Source organism: Thamnophis sirtalis, unplaced genomic scaffold (genome assembly GCF_051295495.1).
Source record: "Thamnophis sirtalis isolate CommonGarterSnake01/CBP01778 unplaced genomic scaffold, rThaSir2_p1.2 scaffold_5, whole genome shotgun sequence".
Taxonomy (NCBI): Eukaryota; Metazoa; Chordata; class Lepidosauria; order Squamata; family Natricidae; genus Thamnophis; species Thamnophis sirtalis.
The window spans coordinates 10,021,452-10,043,146 of NW_028261385.1; the positions used below are offsets into that span (position 1 = coordinate 10,021,452).

Genomic DNA, 21,695 nt, shown 5'->3' on the forward strand with positions numbered 1-21,695 from the left:
CCTCACTACCGTATTTTTCAGAGTATAAGACGGACCTTTTTCCCTCAAAAAAAAGAGGCTGAAAATCTGGGTGCGTCTTATACACTGAATGCAGCATTTTTGCCTCCCGAAACCCTGCCCTCTTCACCAAAATGGCGGTGCATAGGAGGCTTCCAGGGGTGCTCCTGGGGGCTCTGGAGGGCAGAAATGAGTGAAAAACGGGCCAATTTTTGCTTGTTTTTGCCCCCCCCGCCCACACCTCCCAGGAGTACTCTGCAAGGCTCCTAAAGGCTATGCATGCCCTTTTTGTGACAAAAGCAGGATCATTTTTGTGAAAAATGGGCCGTTGTTTGCTCATATTTGGGTCCCACACCCCCAGGAGCACTCTACAAGCCTCCTAAAGGCTATTCATGCCCACTTTTTAAAAAGAAATTGGCCCATTTTTGTGAAAAACAGGCTGTTTTGGGGAAATCTGCCAAATGCAAAAACTTTTTTTTTAATTTGCCTCTTCTTGGTGCACCTTATACTCCGGTGCGTCTTATACTCCAGTGTGTCTTATACTCTGAAAAATACGGTAGTTATAAAGGAGAAATGGAGAAACATGTTTTTAAAGGCAGAAAGCGTCTTATACTCCAGTGCGTCTTATACTCTGAAAAATACGGTAGTTATAAAGGAGAAATGGAGAAACATGTTTTTAAAGGCAGAAAGCAGCCCCAACAGCCTCCAACAGATGCCTGAAGTCTTTAGAGATGGATATTTTGTGCCCATTAAGAAAGACTGAGCCAATCTGTTCAAAAACAAAACACCTTCGGCTCCAGTTGATGACATTAAGAAAGACTGGACAAGACCTTTAGGACATAATAGGATTAACCCAGGAGTGAAATCAACTTACCTTTGCTGACCCCTGTGAGCATGTGTATGTTGCCTCTGCACATGACCTTCTGCGCATGCGCAGAGCATAAAAAACGGACGTGATGACGTCCGGGCGGGTGGGCGGAGCCTGCTACCGATTGTGCCTTCAAAGCAGAGGGGGGGGGGAAATCCGCTGTGCCATGCGATTTAGATTATATTATATTAATGTGATTAAAATAAATCATGCATCACAGCTGATCGTCAGAAATACCGGTTCGCCGGAACCGGTATCATTTCACCCCTGGATTAACCCAACCCCCCCCCCCAATCAAATAATAAAAGCATACAAACTTCAAAATTACAAAATAGTGTAAAACCGTATAAAAATCCTTGCGCTCATCAAGCTAATTTGTCAGCTGTCCCAGAACCACATGTTTTTCTTGGTTCTGCCCATCAATAAACAGGGTCCTTCTTTTTCCAATCGGCCTCCATTTTATTTCCAGCTCTTTCCTCCCGGCTTGGAACCAAACCAGATTTTGCTTTTTACAATTTCTTTTTTCCTTTTTCTTTTTAAAACGGTCACTACTAGCTGATTTTTTTAAATTATTTTTTTCCCTTCTACAACACCTTACAGTCATTACATCAACATTGTTATGTCATCATACCTGTACATGTATATAATATTTCACTTCTATATTTACACACCTTTATACACAGATATATATATATATATATATATATATATATATATATATATATATATATATATATATATATATATATATATATATATATATATATATATATATATATATGTGTTTTTTTTTATTTGTGCTGATAAATAAATAAAGGAAGACTAGTATAGATCTATTTCAAGCTATTTAGCTCTCATCAGCTAGCCATATCCTTACTGGGATTCGAACCAGTATATATACTAGTCTTCAAACTATACTAGTCTTCCTTTATTTATTTATCAGCACAAATAAAAAAAACACAAATATAACAAAGGCAACAGTAAAAATATTGGGTTTCTGTCTGGATGGACTCTTGTGACGAGCCTAATGACAGAGAGTGGAAGTGTGACCTTCCTCCCACACTTGGGCATACCAGGGGTTGTGACTTTAAGTATATATATATATATATATATATATATATATATATATATATATATATATATATATATATATATATATATATATATATATATATATATATATATATATATATATATATATATATATATATATATATATATATATATATATAGTTCTTTGGCTTAATTAATTTTATTCTTGTTTTGCAGCCATTTGTACCAACTGTTCCAAATTTCATAATATTCCGACTCTTCTTTATCTTTTAATTTCAGTGTTAATTTGTCCATCTCTGCACAATCCAAAGCTTTTTTTTAATCACTAATTCATCCGAGGAGGTATTATTTTGTTTCCAGCATTGGACAAATGCTATTCTAGCGGTAGTTAGCAGATGTGTTAATATGTACTTAACTTTCTTTGCATATTTCCCTTTGATTATTCCCAGCAGAAAGATTTCGGGTTTGTATTTTATCTGTTCTCCTGTAATTTCTTGCACCCATTTCCAAATTTTTGTCCAATATTTTTGGGCTTCCGGGCAGGTCCACCATATGTGATAATAGGTCCCTTGTACTTTTTTACACTTCCAGCAGGTCGGCTTCATGTTTGGGTACATTTTAGCCAATCTTGTTGGTGGTAAATGCCAAAGATAAGACATTTTGTATATATTTTCTTAGTTTATAATTTTTGTTCCAAATTCTTGGAATTGCTTTTTACAATTTCTATCTGCCGCGTAACTATTTTTTAAAAGGAAAACCTGACAGGTAAGAGACAGAGAAGAGGCAAAGGTGTGGCACAGGTAGTCCTCAAATTACAAGTGAGCCCAACATTTCCATGTTACGACCTCTCTTGCCACAGATGTTAAGTGAATCACTACAGAGGTTAAACTTCGTTTGTCGGGAGGTCGCAAAGGGTCATCACACGACCCCGGCAACACTGCCACCCTCGTAAATATGAGCAGTGTCTAAATTCTGATCGTGGGTGACCCTGGGGATGCTGCAATGGTCGTAAGTGTGAAAAAAGCTCATGAGTCACCGTTCCCGGTAACATCGTAACTTCAAATGGTCACTAAAAAAAAATGATTGTAAATCAAGGACTACCTTTATCTGACTTCAGGTGGCACCGGTAAGAAACAATTTACTCAGCAACTGAACCAAACCATTCAGCCAGCTTATCTTCATTGAGCCATGGTGGCGCAGCAGTGGTTAGAGTGCAGTTCTGCAGGCGTCTTCTGCTGACTTCTGGCTGCCAGAATTTGGCAGTTCAAATCTCACCAGGCTCAAGGTTGACTCAGCCTTCCGTCCTTCCGAGGTGGGTAAAATGAGGACCCAGGTTGTTGGGGGCAACAGGCTGACTCTGTAAACTGCTTGGAGAGGCTGCAAAGCACTGTGAAGCGGTATATAAGTCTAAGTGCTATTGCTATTCTTTAAGAAGAATGCAATGGTGGCTCAGTGGTTAGAATGCAGCATTGCAGGCTGATTCACTGCTCACTGCCAGCAGTTCGATCCTGACCGGCTCAAGATTGACTTAGCCTTCCATCTTTCTGAGGTCAGTAAAATGAGGAGCCAGATTGTTGGGGGCAACAGGTTGACTCTGTAAACGGCTTAGAGAGGGCTGTAAAAGCACTGTGAAGGAGTATTTAAGTCTAAGTACTATTGCCCTTCCTTTCTTCCTCCCTTCCCTTCCTCCCTCCCTTCCCTTCCTCCCTCCCTCCCTTCCCTTCCCTTCCTCCCTCCCTCCCTCCTTCCCTTCCCTTCCCTTCCTCCCTCCCTTCCCTTCCTCCCTCCCTCCCTTCCCTTCCTCTCCCCCTTCCCTTCCCAGTAGTTAGAATGCAGCATTGCAGGCTAATTCACTGATCACTGCCAGCAGTTCGATCCTGACCAGCTCAAGGTTGACTCAGCCTTCCATCCTTCCAAGGTGGGTCAAATGAGGACCCAGATTGTTGGGGGCAAGAGGCTGACTCTGTAAACCGCTTAGAGAGGACTGTTAAGCACTGTGAAGCAGTATATAAGTCTAAGTGCTAGTGCTATTCTTTAAGAAGAATGCAATGGTGGCTCGGTGCTTAGAATGCAGCATTGCAGGCTAACTCTGCTCACTGCCAGGAGTTCAATCCTGACCGGCTCAAGATTGACTCAGCCTTCCATCTTTCTGAGGTCAGTAAAATGAGGAGCCAGATTGTTGGGGGCAAGAGGCTGATTCTGCAAACCGCTTAGAGAGGGCTGTAAAAACACTGTGAAGTGTATATAAGTCTAAGTGCTATTGCTATTCACTTGCAACTTTCTTTCTTATTTGCAGAGAAATGCGCCACATCCCCGCCCAATTTGCAGTGAAACAAAACGCACAAAGCATGCGTATGAATTGTGACACAAGAGCAACTGTTACATTTCAATAGTCTTAGCGTTTGGGATGCGAACAGAAGGAGGCAGGCCGGGAGGGGGGGGTGGTGGTCTTCCTCTCTGCTGCCTTTGTAGTCAAACTTCATGGTTCAAAGCCAGACAGTCTCTGGCAAGCAGCCACTCTCCTGCCAAAGACATTGAAGCAGATTTGCAGGGAAATTCAGAAGATCGTCATAGCAATTATCTCCTTTAACAGCTCACTAAAATAAGTCAGTGGCTGAGTTTTAGGAAGAGATTGGAAAGAGCCACTTGTCTGAAACAACAGCCATCTTCCAATATCTCAGGGGTTGCCACAAAGAAGAGGGAGTCAAGCTATTCTCCAAGGCACCTGAGGGTAGAACAAGAAGCAATGGGTGGAAACTAATCAAGGAGAGAAGCAACCTAGAACTGAGGAGAAATTTCCTGACAGTTAGAACAATTAATCAGTGGAACAGGATTTGCCTCCAGAAGTTGTGAATGCCCCAACACTGGAAGTTTTTAAGAAGATGTCGGATAGCCATTTGTCTGAAACAGTATAGGGTTTCCTGCCTAGGCAGGGGGTTGGACTAGAAGACCTCCAAGGTCCCTTCCAACTCTGCTATTGTATTGTATTGTGTGTGTAAGTGTATGTGGTATGTGTGTGTATCTGTTTGTCTTTCCCTTCCTCCACAGAAGGAACTAACACCCAATTAGACAATATCTAATAAAATGAAATTCAATGGTGAAAAGAGTAAGGTTCTACATGTAGGCAAGAAAAACGAAATGCACAGGTACAGTATAGGTGCTACCTTGCTCAACAGTAGTAACTGGGAGAGGGATCTTGTAGTCCTAGTGGACAACCATTTAATTAGGAGCCAGCCGTGTGCAGCAGCTGCCAAAAAAGCCAACACAGTTCTAGGCTGCATCAACAGAGGGAGAGAATCAAGATCACGTGAAGGGTTAATACCACTTAATAATGCCTTGGTAAGGCCACACTTGGAATACGGCATCCAGTTTTGGTCGCCTCAATGTAAAAAAGATGTTTAGACTCTAGAAAGAGTGCAGAGAAGAGCAACAAAGATGATTAGGGGACTGGAGGCTTCTCTTCTCTTCTCCTCTCCCCTCCCTTACCCTCCCCTCCCATGTTCTATGTTCTATGTTCTACCTTCTATATTCTATATTATCAGTGATGGCTAACTTTTACACACTTCGTGCCGAAACTGGACTGCGCGTGCCGGACCACAGGAGCACCAGAACACAAAAGAAAACAGCTGGCCGGTGCACATGCCTGCGCACCCGCCAGCTGCTTTCCAGTTTCTATTGCACGCATGCGCACCAGACAGCTGCTCTCTTCCAGGTTCCATTGCGTGCATGCGCGACAACCAGCTGGATGACCCACGTGCGTGTGAGGGAACCTGGAAGAGAAGCTGGTGATGGCACACGTGCCCACAGAGAGGGTCCTATGTGCCACCTCTGGCATGCGTGCCATAGGTTCACTATCACAGTTCCATAGTCTATGTTCTATGTTCTGTGTTCTGTGTTCTGTGTTCTGTGTTCTATGTTCTATGTTCTATGTTCTATGTTCTATGTTCTATGTTCCATTCTTTTGAAAAACCTCAGCCGATATCTTTCAACCCTGATAGTCTAAACACCTTTCAATGCGAGCATCTGCAAAGGAGCAAACGCTGAACAGAAATATCCATGACAATTTTTATCAGAGAAAGAGGCTCAATAGAGATGGGCAGATATGTTTACGTTAATAATGACAGTTCCACCACAAAATCACGGACAAAATCGCGCTCGACGAAAGCGCGCATTTGACGTCATCACAGCGCGACAAAAACATCGTGCTGTGATCGAAAAATGTAAAAATAAAGCAAAACCCTTACCCTAACCCCCCCAAAGCTAACCCTAAACCTAACCCTAAACCTAACCCTTAACCTAAGCCTAAATCTAACCCTAAACCTAACCCTTAACCTAATGCTAAACCTAACGCTAACCTTTAACGTAACGCTAAACGTAACCCTAATGCTCTAAACCTAACCCTAACCCTTAACCTAACCCTAACCCTAACCCTAACCCTAACCCTAAACCTAAACCTAAACCTAAACCTAACCCTTACCTTTATGTGAATCGGCTTGGTTTAATTTTATTTTTATTTCAATTTTTAATTTTTTTCGTCGCGCTGTGATGACGTCAAATGCGCGCTTTCGTCGAGCGCGATTTTGTCCTCCGCGGTTTTGACGGGTCACGAATAATGACAGCCTGCAAAGTCGATGGGGAAAGCCAGATTGGCTTAATGACCACGACTGACTTAGCCATTGCAGTGATTCACTTAACAACGGAATGGCAGGAAAAGCCACAAGATTGGGCAAATCTTTCGAATCAAGAGTTGCCTTATGCTAAGATGGGGTGGGGCTAATAAATTTTACAAGCAAGCAAACAAAACCAAACTCGCTGAACAACTACTCCACCTCAGCAATGGAAACGTTCGGCTCAATTGTGGCTGTAAGTCGAGGACTTGCCTGTATTGGGATCGGCAGTAGCTAGCAAACTTCTATAAAGTCACCGAACGAAGATGCCCTTCTGGCTCCGAGCCAAAATTCTATTGCACAAAGTGACCGGGAAATTCTCCCCCAACCGCCCTCCCGTCAAATAATTGCGGAGATAAATAATTGAGCCGCTTCAAAAGGGCAGCTACACCAACGGAGGCTGGGAATCGGCTGGCAGGAATCTTGGATGGTGCTCAGCTTCCCAGCATGCCTGCTGTTTGCCCAGATGTTTCAGAGTTCTGCATTCCCCTCCGTTTCCTTCCCCACCCCCACCCCGGGGGAGCAGGGGGTTCTGGGTAGCCCATTAGCGCCTTGGCGTGGTTTGGATCAGAGTTCCAAAGAAGCCAAGGGATGCTTTTGGAAACGACGAACGTTTGCAATTTGGATTGGGCAGGAAAGCCTCCTTCGCTCGCTCTTTGGCATCTGACTTGCAGGATAGTGTAGGAAGTTAGCGCCCACTCCTCTGCGAGAAAAATGAAATATCCTGGGAAATATTGAAAAGGCAGAATATTCTATTTCCCTGGATCAGAAATGGAGAAACATGTTTTTAGGTAGGAAACAGACTCACTCTTAAGTTTGAGTTTGAGTTTGAGTTTGAAGTTTATTTATATGCCGCCCTTTTCCCTGGGGGGACTCAGGGCGGCTCGCAACCCAAAGGGGAGGGGGAGACAAACTTTTAACATATAAGACAATACATAATTAAAAAAAACACAACATTCATACCATTCGGGCGGGTTACAGTCTTAGCCCCAGGCATGACGGGATAGCCAGATTCTGAGGGCTGTGTGGAAGGTCTGGAGGGTGGTGAGGGTACGAATCTCCATGGGGAGATCGTTCCATAGGGTCGGAGCTGCCACCGAGAAGGCTCTCCTCCGCGTAGTTGCCAGTCGGCATTGACCGGCAGATGGAACTCGGAGGAGGCCTAATCGATGAGATCTAATAGATCGCGTGGAGGTAATTGGCAGTAGGCGGTCTCTCAAGTACCCAGATCCACTACCATGTAGGGCTTTATGGGTGACAAGTAGCACCTTGAAGCGCACCCGGAGATCGACAGGTAGCCAGTGCAGCTCGCGGAGGATAGGAGTTATGTGGGTGAAGCGAGGTGTACCCACAATCGCTCGCGCAGCCGCATTCTGGACTAGCTGAAGTCGCCGAATACTCTTCAAGGGCAGCCCCATGTAGAGCACATTGCAGTACTCCAGCCTAGAGGTCACAAGGCCCCACCTTTGTCAATGGGCCATTAAAATGCCTGAGCCAGTCTATTCTACACAACAAAGGTAGGATTCGCCCTCAACAGAAACTCACCACAGGGCACCCGGGAAGAAGCAATGCTCAACCAAACTTGGACTCAAAGCACAACCTAAAGAGTTGGCCCTGCAGGGGCCCATGGGAGTCTGACAACCAATCAGAATACAAGCTCAAGATCAAAGACCAGAGAGGGCATAAAGCCAGGAACTTTCAGCATCTCGCTCTCTTTTTCTTCTCCACCCAACATCTGGAAGCATGTGATTTCCCCCTTTTCGGTTCAGGAGCTCAAGCCATGTGATCTTCTCCACCATTAAACCATCTTTCCCAGCAGCCTCCATGTTTCCATTGTCCTTTTCCCCACTTGGAGCTGCACCCAGAAGGACATTTCTTCCAACAATAGAATGGCCCAACTTGGTCAACACAAGACATTAAGCCAACACAACAAAAGAAAGCCTCTGTACTTCTTTTCTGCAGTGTTTCTCTCCACCACCACCACCAGAGGTGGGTTCCTACCAGTTCGCACCAGTTCGGTAGAACCGGTTCGTCAAATCTACCGAACCGGTTAGAAGAGGTTCCACCAGAAAGCAGGCCACACCTATGGAAGAGGTTCCAAAAATTTTTGAAACCCACCACTGACACACACACACACACACACACACACACACACACAGACTCACACAGAGAAAGAAAAAGAAAGGAAGAAAGAAAGAAATAAAAAAAGAAAAAAGAAAGAAAAAGTGAGAGAGAGATGAAAGAAAAAAAAGGAAAAAGGGACAGAGAGACAAAAGGAAGGAGAGAGAGAGAGAGAGAGAGAGAGAGAGAGAGAGAGAGAGAGAACACACATGGCTGGCAAGCCACTCCCACCAGGTCACATGGCCGGCAAGCCACTCCCACAAAGGAGGCCACACCCACAGAGTAGGTTCAAAAAAAAAATGAAACCCACCACTGACCACCACCCTGTCTATTGCTCTTCTTTTAATTGGAGGAAAGAGAATTGGCTTTTGAAATTTCCTTTCAAAGGGGAAGAAAATCTCTGTGCAATTCTCAATGAAAAGGACGAAGAGCTGGCCAATTGCGGAGAAGAGCAACAAAGGTGATTAGGGGACTGGAGGCTAAAACATATGAAGAACGGTTGCAGGAACTGGGTAAGTCTGGTTTAATGAAAAGAAGGACCAGGGGAGACATGATAGCAGTCTTCCAATATCTCAGGGGTTGCCACAAAGAAGAGGGAGTCAAACTATTCCCCAAAGCACCTGAGGGTAGGATAAGAAGCAATGGGTGGAAACTAATCAAGGAGAGAAGGAACCTAGAACTAAGGAGGAATTTGCTGAGAGTTAGAACAATTAACCAGTGGAACAACTTGCCTCCAGAAGTTGTGAATGCTCCAACATTGGACATTTTTTAAGAAGGAGTTGGATCACCATTTGTCTGAATGGTGTACTGTTTCCTGCCTAGGGGTTGGACTAGAAGACCTTCAAGGTCCCTACCAACTCTGTTATTCTATTCGGTTATTCTATTTAAATGGTAAAAGATGAATGTCCCAACTCTCTCTCTCTCTCTCCGTGAAATTATTCCTCCAGCACTTTGGAACCTCCATGGATTTGTCTGGTTTACTTAAACCTGTATAGGAAGTTATCACCCACAAATGAAATATTTCAGCAAATATTAAAAGGGCAGAATATCTGCTCTGAAAGGGAGGCAGAAACTCAGCACACAGACATACACACACCACCTTTGTCAATGGGCTATTAAGGCTTGGATCAGCCTATTCTACATAACAAAGATCTACCTCCTTCAGGGCCCAAAGCCCTTTCATTACATCATCACCCAGCAAGAGTCAACCACGCTTGGGACTCAGGACAGCCTACAGAGTTGCCCCTGCATGGCCCCATGGGAGTCTGACAACCAATCAGAATGCAAGCTCAAATGCAAAAGCCCAGAGAGGGCATAAAACCCAGGCACACTCAGCATCTCTTCCCTTTTTTGCCCCGGACTTTAAGCCATGTGCTCCTGTCCACCATTAAACCATCTTTCCAAGCAGCCTCCATGTCTCCAGTGTCTTTTCTCCCCACTTGGAACTGAACCCAGAAGGACATTTCTTCTAACACCTCAAAAGAAGAAATCAAGAAAGACCTTCTCCTCCAAGGGTTTGTTTGTTTATTTATTTATTTATCCACCAACTGTTTCCTTTTTCTCCTCTGTTTTTCTTTCACGAGGGTTCTAACAGCGTTCTGTAGATGGGGGGGAACCAATTCTTCTCTGAGTTACGACAGAGACAATGCCCCTTGTGTATATTGATGGCTGCTATATCCTTGCCCGATCGTAGATGGCAGTCATTGATTAAGGCTTCCAATATTCATTTGCTAAATGCTTTTTGCCAGACCTCTGCCTGTCTCTTAAGTTGAATGCAAAAGCATTTAGGAAATGTACGTTGGAGGTCTTAATCAATGACTGCCATCTACCATTAGGCAAGGATAAAGCAGCCATCAATATACAATATGCACACTGGAGACAAATTCCTTGTGTGTCCAATCACACTTGGTGAATAAAGAATTCTATTCCATTCCACTCCACTCCATATTTTCTAGTCTGTTCCAGTCAGGGGTGGGTTTCTCGCCCCGTTCCAACCGGTTCGGTTGGAACGGGGCTGGCGGCGTCCTCGCGCACGTGTGCGGCGCGCACATGCGCGCATGCGGCGCATGCATGTGTACTAGCCTCTGTGCGATGCTCCAGCTGCTCCTGGAGGATCGCACAGGCGCTGTATGCATCCTGCGCATGCGTGGAAGCGCATAACTCATCAAAACCGGGTAAGGAGCCCACGCAGGTGCGCGGGCGGCAGGCACGCAGGTGCGCAGGTGGGCCCTTCGCCGTTCCTGGAAGTTACTTACTTCCGGGTTCGCCGACCAACCGGTTCGCAGGGACCGCCGCGAACCGGTTGAAACCCACCCCTGGTTCCAGTCCAGTCCATATTTTCCAGTCTAGTCTAGTCTAGTCTAGTCCATTCTATATTTTCTGGTCTGCTCTGCTCTGCTCTGCTCTGCTCTAAGAGCCAAGGTGGCGCAGTGGTTAAATGCAGCACTGCAGGCTACTGCTAGATCAGCAGTTCAGCGGTTCAAATCTCACCGGCTCAGGGTTGACTCAGCCTTCCATCCTTCCGAGGTGGGTAAAATGAGGACCCGGATTGTTGGGGGCAATATGCTGACTCTCTGTAAACCGCTTAGAGAGGGCTGAAAGCCCTATGAAGCAGTATATAAGTCTACTGCTATTGCTATTGCTATCTACGTCTTTTAATCAGGGGTGAAATTCAGCAGATTCTGACAGATTCTGGAGAACCGGTAGCGGAAATTTTGAGTTGTTCGGAGAACCGGCAAATACCACCTCTGGCTGGCCCCAGAGTAGAATGGGAATGGAGATTTTGCAGTATCCTTCCCCTGCCATGCCCAATAAGCCACGCCCAACAAGCCACGCCCACAGAACCGGTTATTAAAAAATAATAATTTCACCACTGCCTTTAACCCTAGTTCATCCTTGGCTGTCTCGTCTTCATCATTTTCAGCTCAAAAACATATTTACCAGTTGCCTCTGTTCCTCCCACAAGAATGTCGCGCTGGATTTTCCCGTCATCTTCATCCAATGCAAACCAACGGTAGCTTGGGAATTCATACACTGACTTGTTGCCAATGTCTTCAATGATAACCTATGATCAGAGCAGAATATCTCATCAGTGAAGTGGAAAGCTATAAAACTATCTGCCTTTCGACAAATCTTGCAGACCAATCAGCAGATTTTTTACCCACGGGTATTCATTGAGGACATTGTCTTTCTTAACAGACCAATAGAGTTGGAAGGGACCTTGGAAGTCTTCTAGGCCAGAAGTCCCCAAACTCGTCAACTTTAAGACTTGTGGATTTCAATTCCTAGAATTCCCCAGCCAGCATGTCCACAAGTCTTAATTGCCACCTTTGGAGACCCCTGTTCTAGTCCAACTCCCTGCTCAAGCAGGAGACCCCATACCATTTCAGACACATGATTCTCCAATCTCTAGTGGACCATTCACAACTTCTGGAGGCAAGTTGTTCCACTGATTAATTGTTTTAACTGTCGGGAAATTTCTCCTTAATTCTAGATTGGTTGTGTCCTTGGTTCGTTTCCCTCCATTGCTTCTTGTCCTACCTTCAGGTGCTTTGGAGAATAGTTTGACCCCCCTCTTCTCAGTCGCAACCCCTCAAATATTGGAAGACTGCTATCATGCCACCCCTAGTCCTCCTTTTCATTAAACTAGACATACTAATCATTCTTACCAACAGAAGTTCAACATGCTCTGTATTAATTGTGGATAACTAACTAAGCTAAATGTTTTCTAAACTAAAGTTGAAGGGTGTATGTTGCTTATAGTAAAATAGACTAATAGAGGAAAGAGGAAAAGATATTTTTTTTGAAGAAGCCAAACATATGTCTTAATTTTTGCATCCATCCTTCCTACCGGCAAAAATTGCTCACCAATCCCACCTCCCAGAAAGAAGCAGTTTCTCATTTGGCTACTCAAGGAGTCAAATGGGTACTTTAAGGCAGGTGTAATACACACAACCGGGGTGGGAGGGGAGGCTGGGGACAGGAATTGCGCAGCTGGAGGTGAGTGGTGGGCGAGCAAAAGTGAGCATGTGTGGGATCCAGGTTTGCATGCTCCTACCCCCACCTCCACTCGGTCCTTGGAAAAATTGTCTTCCATGAAACCCGTCCCTGGTGCTGAAAAGGTTAGGGACCGCTCCTTTAAGGGAACCCTTTATCCCAAATGGACAAAGTGGATGGAAACTAATCAAAGAGAGAAGCAACCTAGAACTAAGGAGAAACTTCCTAACAGGGAGGACAGTTAACCAGTGAAACTGTTGCAGAAAATGACAGGCTTAAGACGTCTCAGGATACGGGAAAAGTTTATTTGGCAGCCAGGTTCAGAAAGCTAGCAAAATGGCTAGTATTGCAAGTTCTGAACAACCTTCATTATCGAAGCACGCATTCTTATTCATTCTCAAAGGCAGCATAACACGGAAACACTTAACTCATTTCTTAGTGGTTACCTTGAGGAGAAAGCCTTATAAGGAGATGGGGGTCTTACTTCTCCTTTTGTTACAGGTATGGAGTACGTGTCATTAACGAACTTCATCTGAACCTTGTGGTTTGGACTTTTGACATAGGTTTTGACATAGGGACGTTGGCTAGAACATCTTGTGGTTAGTGAATGGTGACACTTCCTTTAAGCAAACTTCTAACTGTCCCCGTTATTCTATGTCTTCATTCTTATATTTTTTTAATCCATATTTTATTCTACTTTAGAACGACTTGCCTCCAGAGGTTGTGGGTGCTCCATCACTGGAGGTTTTTAAGACGAGACTGGATACACATTTGTCTGAAATGGTAAAGGGCCGTGATGGTGAATCTATGGCACGCTTGCCAGGGGTGGCACACAGAGCCCTCTCTCTGGGCACCTGCAACATCACCAGCTGCTCTTCTGATTTCTGGCGCGCACCAAGTCAGCTGGTCTTCATAGGGGCAGAGTGTCAGAAAACAGCCCCAAAGCAGCCCAAAAAATGACTAAAAAAACAGGCTGTTTTCAGACTGTTTTTCAAGCCATTTTCAGGCTGTTTTCAGGCTGTTTTTCAAGCCATTTTCAGGCTGTTTTTAGACTGTTTTTCAAGCCATTTTCAGGCTGTTTTCAGGCTGTTTTTCAAGCCATTTTCAGGCTGTTTTCAGACTGTTTTTCAAGCCATTTTCAGGCTGTTTTCAGGCTGTTTTTCAAGCCATTTTCAGGCTGTTTTCAGGCTGTTTTCCAAGCCATTGTCAGGCTGTTTTTCAAGCCGTTTTCAGGCTGTTTTTCAGACTGTTTTTCAAGCCATTTTCAGGCTGTTTTCAGGCTGTTTTCCAAGCCATTGTCAGGCTGTTTTTCAAGCCGTTTTCAGGCTGTTTTTCAGACTGTTTTTCAAGCCATTTTTAGGCTGTTTTTAGGCTGTTTTTCCAAGCCATTTTCAGGCTGATTTCAGACTGTTTTTCAGACTGTTTTTCAAGCCATTTTCAGGCTGTTTTCAGACTGTTTTTCAAGCCATTTTCAGGCTCTTTTCAGACTGTTTTTCAAGCCATTTTCAGGCTGTTCTCAGGCTGTTTTCAGGCTGTTTTTCAAGCCATTTTCAGGCTGTTCTCAGGCTGTTTTCAGGCTGTTTTTCAAGCCATTTTCAGGCTGTTTTCAGGCTGTTTTTCAAGCCATTTTCAGGCTGTTCTCAGGCTGTTTGGGGGCCAAAAATGCCATGAAAAGCACCCAAAAATGGTCTAAAACAGCCTGAAAAATGGCCTGAAAATGGTCAAAAAACAGGCATGTGCGGGCTGGCCAGCTGGTCTTCGAGTTGCTGGTGCTCCAGCCCACGCGTTCTGGTTTCGACACTCAGTGCCAAAAATGTTGGCCATCACTGTTATAGGTTCTCCTGCTTGAGCAGGGGGCTGGACTAGAAGACCTCTAAGGTCCCTTCCAGCTCTATTCTGATTCCCTACCCTTTAGATATATACTTTCAGCTTATACTTTCAGAAGTTGTGCGCTGGAGGCTTTTGAGAAGAGATTGGGAAGCTACATGTGAAAAATACTGCAACTGCTTGAGCATTGGGTTGGACCAGAAGACCTCCAAGGTCCCTTCCAACTCTGTTATTCTGTTATTATGTCCCTACAGAAATATACTCAAAAGGATCAAAGCCCCAAACTGTGGCTAAGTGGCTCCAGGGAGGACTGGTTGTTTTTTCCCTTATGAGCCACAACTGACCCCAAAATTTCTGTTGCTAAAGTGAAACAATTGTTCAGTGAGTTTTGCCCCATTTTATGACCTTTCTTGCCATCATTGTTAAGTGAATCACTGCAGTTGTTAAGTGAGCAATACAGTTGTTCTGGCTTCTGGCTTCCCCATTGATTTTGTTCACCAGAAGGTCACAAAATGTGACCCTGAGGCATTGCAGCTATCAGAAACATATGTGCCTGAATTTTGATTCCATTCCCATAGGGATGCTACAAAGGTTGTGAGTTTGAAAAACGGTCATAACTCAATTTTTTTTCAATGCCATTGTAACATCAAATGGCCACTGAGTGAATTGTTGTAAGTCGGAGACTTCCTGTATTCTGATTTTAATGGCTTGACTGGCTAGGCAGGGCACAGAGGCTTACAAAGAAGGGAAAAATAACCCCCTCTGTCCTTGCATTCAAATATGGGGTTAAGGGAAACCTAATTAAGAGTTCCTGGTTTGTTGGCTTATGTAATGAATTAATAACTTATAGCAAACCTTATCAAGGAACCATCCGGCTGAGCTTCCCTTGTTGTTATGCCCAATGGTGATTTTCCTGAGCCTTCCCAGATTGGGAGCATCAAGGGTGAATTTGTCTTCTGACCCTCTCTCAAAATTGTCCTTGTCGTTGTCCAACCTGCGCTCTCCTAGGAAACAGACAGAATCAGACAAACAAATATGGAGAGAGGGGGGAGGGAGAGAGAAAGGGAGAGAGAAAAGAGAGAGAAAGAGAGACAAAGAAAGAGATAGAGATGAGGGAGAGAGAAAGGGAGAGAGAAAAGAGAGAGAAAGAGAGACAAAGAAAGAGATAGAGATGAGAGAGAGAGAAAGAGAAAGAAAGAGACAAAGAGAGAGAGAGAGAGGAAAGAGAGATGATAGAGAGATAAAGAGAAGGAGAGAGAGAAAGGGAGAGAGAAAGAGGAAATAGAGAGAAAAAGAGAAAAAGAAACAGAAGGGGAAAGAGAAAAAGAGAGAGAGAGAGAGGAAGAGAGAGAGGAAGAGACAAAGAGAGACAAAGAGAAAGAGAGGAGAGTGACAAAGAGAGAGAGAGAGAGACAAAGAGGGAAAGAAAGGGTGAGAGAGACAGACAGACAGAGGGAAAGAGAGACAAAGAGAGAGAGAAAGGGTGTGTGTGTGAGAGAGAGAGAAAGAGAAGAGAGAGACAAAGAGACAAAGAGAGAGACAAAGAGAGAAAGAAAGGGGGGGTGTGTGAGAGAGAGAGAAAGAGAAGAGAGAGACAAAGAGACAAAGAGAGACAAAGAGAGAGAGAAATGGTGTGTGTGTGTGAGAGAGAGAAAGAGAAGAGAGAGACAAAGAGAAAGAGAGGAGAGTGACAAAGAGAGAGAGAGAGAGACAAAGAGGGAAAGAAAGGGTGAGAGAGACAGACAGACAGAGGGAAAGAGAGACAAAGAGAGAAAGAAAGGGTGTGTGTGTGAGAGAGAGAAAGAGAAGAGAGAGACAAAGAGACAAAGAGAGAGACAAAGAGAGAAAGAAAAGGTGAGAGAGACAAAGACAGAGAGAGACAAAGAGAAAGAGAGGAGAGAGACAAAGACAGAGAGAGACAAAGAGAGAAGGAAAGAGAGAGAGAAGGAAAGAGAGAGAGAGAGAGAAAGAGAGACTGTGTTAGTTGAGTGGTGAATCTGCAGTCCCAACAGCAAATTCCTGCCTTCTGCTGAACCGCATGGATATTGTTAGCTGTTTACTGGTATAGTAACTGCGGGGGGGGGGGGGGGAGGCTCTATTATAATCCCAGTGAATGTCTGGAACTAAGTGCAAAAATCATTGTGATGCTTGCTTGGATTTAGGAACGGCCTCTTAGAACAAACCCTGGAACTCAAGGCGGCAAGCATGCCTGCTACTCTTTCCTCCTCCTATTTTCCCCACAACAACCCTGTGAGGTCAGTCGGGCTGAGGCACCAAAAGACCCAGCCAGCTTTCATTCCTAACGTGGGACTAGAACTCACAGTCGCCTGACGCTTGGCTTAATGTCACCAGCCAGCTTTCATGCCTCGGGCTTGAAAGAATTAACAATAATCTCCTGGTGATTGGCCAAAAGACACCAGCTGGAAAAGGACAGGACTTGAAATATTCCCCAAAAAGATCAGCTGTGCATTTCAGGTTTGGTTCCCTTTCCTCAACTTTCTTGCCAAAAATCTTGCTTGGTTGGTTTGGATGATTTTCCCTCGGCTTTCCCAGCCGGCTGATCCCCTCCTCCTTTCTGATTTTGTCAGCCCAACTTCTATGCAACAGCCGCCTGTAAATCTACATTTCCAACACTTCTAGTCTCTTCACACAGGGACTAACTAGTACAACGATGGCGAACCATTTCAGCACTAACTGCCCCAACTGGAATGCCCGTGCATGTATGTGCATGTCAGTGGTGGGTTCTGGATCCCGTTGCAACCGGTACAGTGTAACGGGGCCCGGCGTCCCCCACATGCGCATGCGCTCGCGGCCTTACCTCCTCGAAACCGCCGCGACACCTCCGCAACACTCCAGCTGCTCGGTGGAGCATCGCACAGGTGCTGTACACTCCGTATACGTGCGTGGAAGCGCTGACAAGCTCAAATATAGGTAAGGAGCTCGGGCAGGCGGGCGGGCGGGCGGGTGGGCCCTCCTGCCATACCGGAAGGGTACCCAGTGCTCCCGGCAAGCACCGGTACGTCCGTACCGGGGTATACCGCCTGCAACCCGCCACTGGTGCATGTGCACTGGAAACTCGAAGACCAGCTGGCCAGCGCACCTATGCCTGTTTTTCTGGCCCTTTTCAGCCCATTTTGGGGTGGTGGTTTTCAGGCCATTTTGTGGACTGTTTCTGGCCCCAAAACAGCCTGGAAACAGTCCCCAAAACAGCCTGAAAACGCCCCCAAAACGGCCTGTTTTGGGGGCTCTCACAACAGTCACTCGTGCCCTTATGACCTCTAGGCTGGAGTACTGCAATGTGCTCTACATGGGGCTGCCCTTGAAGAGTATTCGGCGACTTCAGCTGGTCCAGAATGCGGCCGCGCGAGTGATAGTGGGTGCACCACGTTTCACCCACGTAACACCTATCCTCCGCGAGCTGCACCGGCTGCCTGTTGGTCTCTGGGTGCGCTTCAAGGTGCTGGTTGTCACCTATAAAGCCCTTCATGGTATTGGATCTGGGTACTTGAGAGACCGCCTCCTGCCAATTACCTCCACTAGACCGATAAGATCGCATAGATTAGGCCTCCTCCGAATTCCATCAGCCGGCCAGTGTCGGCTGGCAACTACCCGGAGGAGGGCCTTCTCGGTGGCTGCTCCGACCCTCTGGAACGAACTCCCCGTGGAGATTCGTACCCTCACCACCCTTCAGACCTTCCGCACCGCCCTTAAAATCTGGCTGTCCCAGCAGGCCTGGGGCTAAAGACCCTAACCCCGCCCGAATGGTATGACTGTTGTGCTTTCTTTTAATAATGTATTGTCTTATGTCTATAACTTGTTTGTTATCCCCTCCCCCCTGAATTGTGAGCCGCCCTGAGTCCCCTCAGGGAGAAGGGCGGCATACAAATAAACTAATTCCAATTCCAATTTTTCAGGCTGTTTTGGGAGCATTTTCTGACACTCTGGCTCCTGTGAAGACCAGCTGGCTGGTGCCCACGTGCACACCGGAAACCAGGAGAGCAGCTGGTGATGGTGCAGGTGCCCACAGAGAGGACGCTGCGTGCCACCTCTGGCAAGTGTGCCCTAGGTTCGCCATCACAGGACTAGTATATACCTATTAGTCTGCATTAGTCTGCTTAAGTACTTAAGTACACTAGGGAATGTTACCTGTGTCTCCATTCTGCCCAAAAATGTTAACGAAAACATCAGCATCTGTTCCACTGCCGTTGACATCCCCTGTAAACACTCGGACCACATATTTGTTGACTGCAGGGGGGGAAAGAAAACACATCATACAATTAATTAAAACCGAAGCAGGTAGATGTCCGAGGAATGATCAAGCAAGCTGGAAATAGAAATAGAAATAGCACTTAAACTTACCATATTTTGCACAGTATAAGACGCACCAAGATTTTGAAGAGGCAATTTTTTAAAAAAAAAAGGTTTTTGCACTCTGCAAGTGGTTTTTGTCAAAAAAAAAAAAGGGGGGGGGCATGCATAGCCTTTAGGAGGCTTGTAGAGTCCTTCTGGGGGCCAGGAAGGACCAAAAACGAGCAAAAAAAAGCCCGTTTTTTTTGTGAAAACAGGCCCATTTTTTGCCAAAAAATGGCATGCATAGCCTTTAGGAGGCTTATAGAGTGCATCCTAAAAAAAATGGCCCATTTTTCGCTCATTTTGCCCTCCCCAGCCCCAAGGAACACTTTGGAAGCCTCCTAAAGGCTATGAATGGTCATTTTTGCAAAGGGGGCAGGTTTCAGGAGGCCAAAAATGCTATATTCAGTGTATAGGACCCAGATATTCAACCTCTTTTTTAAGGAAAAAAAGGTGTGTCTTATACTCCGAAAAATACGCTATATACTGTTTCACAGTGCTTTTACAGCCCTCTCTATGCGGTTTACAGAGTCAGCCTTTTGCCCCCAACAATCGGGGTCCTCATTTTACCCAGCTGGGAACGATGGAAGGCTGAGTCAACCTTGAGCCTGGTGAGATTCAAACTGCCAAACTGCAGGCAGCCGGCAGTCAGCAGAAGTAGCCTAACCACTGTGCCAGTGCGGCTCATGTACACAAACACGTGTTTGCGTTTGAATTTACATGTAATCCAACATCCCAAGGAAAAAATAACCATCCTTTTTGGGGAGTTACAACATCCTTAGGAGACAGCTACCATAGATAGTTGCTTCCGGAGGCAACCCACAAAAAAATACAATATCCTCTCCTGTCCCAAAGATGCTCTTCCAAAAGGCTACTGGGTTTTCTTGGGGGGGGGTTCCCCCCTTGAAATATTTCGCTTCTAGTGCAAGAAGCTTCTTTGGTTCAAAGAAGCTTTATTACTGAAACAGAACCGAAGAAGCTTCTCGTATGAGAAGCGAAATGTTTTCAAGGGGAAAAAAAGCAACGAGAACATTCAGTTGCCTTTTGGAAAAGCACTTTTGGGACCAGTGGTGGGTTTCAAAAATTTTTCGAACCTACTCTGTGGGTGTGGCCTCCTTTGTGGGAGTGGCTTGCCAGCCATGTGACCTGGTGGGAGTGGCTTGCCGGCCATGTGCCCTCTCTCTCTCTCTCTCCTCTCTCTCTCTCTCTCTCTCTCTCTCTCTCATTCTCTTTCCTTCCTTTTGCCTCTATCCCTTTTTCCTTTTTTTCTTTCATCTCTCTCTCACTTTTTCTTTTTTCTTTTTTTTTCTTTTTTCCTTTTTTCCTTTTTTTCTTTTTTTCTTTTTTTCTTTTTTTCTTCCTTCCTTCCTTCCTTCCTTCCTTCCTTCCTTCCTTCCTTCCTTCCTTCCTTCCTTCCTTTCTCTCTCTCTCTCTCTCTCTCTGTGTCTGTGTGTGTGTGTGTTGTGGGTTTCAAAAATTTTTGGAACCTCTTCTGTAGGTGTGGCCTGCTTTCTGGTGGAACCTCTTCTAACCGGTTCGGTAGATTTGACGAACCAGTTCTACCGAACTGGTGCGAACTGGTAGGAACCCACCTCTGTTTGGGACCACCGTGACCTGCACGACTGAGAATCTCTACAGATTTATTGCATTGGTTTGCAAAAAACCTTTAAAATAATGCTCTAAAGTGGTTGTCCTACTCCCTCTGCTGGCCAGATAAGAATTGGATGGCTTCTTATAGTCGCTTTTGTTCTACAACTGAACATCTGGTGCAGAATTTTGAGAACAAAAAAAAAAAAACCCACAGCTTTCTAGTCTCTTTTATATAGCTTTTTTTTTTTTAAAAAAAGGAGTTGATGCAGTGTAAAACTTGAAGGTGAGGCAGAGATAAAAAGAAAGACAACATGAAAATTTGAATATATTGGGGTATTTAACTAAAAGGAATTAAGGATGGAATAAAATCCCCCCAGTGGGGAGGTCAAAAGAGTCACTGCAAGCTGCAATTGAAAAAACACACAGTGCCCACATCACAACATCCAAGTTGCCATTGCACCAATATTAGGAACATAATTTGCCGCTGAATATATTAGCCACTCTGTTTGTCTTTATTATATAATCTTCCTTTTTAAATTTGCTGTCTTTTTTTTCTTTTAAACGGCGTTCATTTCACACAGGCTTGAATTACTAACAGAATAAAAGAGTCGGAAGGGGCCTTGGGGGTCTTCTAGTATCCTTCCCCTGGATTGGGAAAGGAATGGGGATTTTACAGTATCCTTCCCCCAGAGTGGGAGAGAATGGAGATTTTACATTATCCTTCCCGTGGAGTGGCGGGGACATGGAAATTTTGCTGTATCCTTCCCTTGCCCCGCCCACCAAGCCACACCACACCCACCAATCCACACCCACAGAACCGGTAGTATAAAAAATTGAATTTCACCACTGGTCCAAGTATTGGACCTAACCATCTTTTTCATTTTGGCATTTGAGGGTTATGCAGCCCTCTGGTCTCTCTGATTAGTCAAAAAAACAATATTCACTGCACCGTTGGTGTTAACCTGACAGAAAGGAAAGGCTGGACCGATGCCTAGTTTTAAACATGCACTCAGCACCTTGGCAACCGGCAAGAAATAAAAAAATTAGACTATTCAGTGCATCTTGTACAGCTGTGTGTCTACATATCGGGTATTTTCTTTCTTTAGCACAGTGAAGATTTTAAAAATGTGAAACGAAGTAGAAATGGAACGAAGAAGAGGAATAATAATATTTGAAACAGTGGCTGTCATTCCTTAGGAAAGGGTAGACTTAAAGCAGATGCCTTT

At 45.0% G+C, this 21,695-nt stretch overlaps 1 protein-coding gene across 1 annotated transcript in view; it reads right to left on the reverse strand.

Moving 5' to 3' along the window:
• LOC106555762 (lipoxygenase homology domain-containing protein 1) overlaps nt 1-21,695 on the reverse strand; it is a 218,295-nt gene that overhangs the window by 172,140 nt on the left and 24,460 nt on the right. The window contains exons 6-8 of the mRNA XM_087715353.1: nt 18,676-18,774; nt 15,385-15,533; nt 11,647-11,770 (exon numbers count right to left, since the gene is read on the reverse strand). Coding sequence (XP_087571479.1) covers nt 11,647-11,770; nt 15,385-15,533; nt 18,676-18,774 — 372 coding nt within the window. The remainder of the gene's footprint in view (nt 1-11,646; nt 11,771-15,384; nt 15,534-18,675; nt 18,775-21,695) is intronic.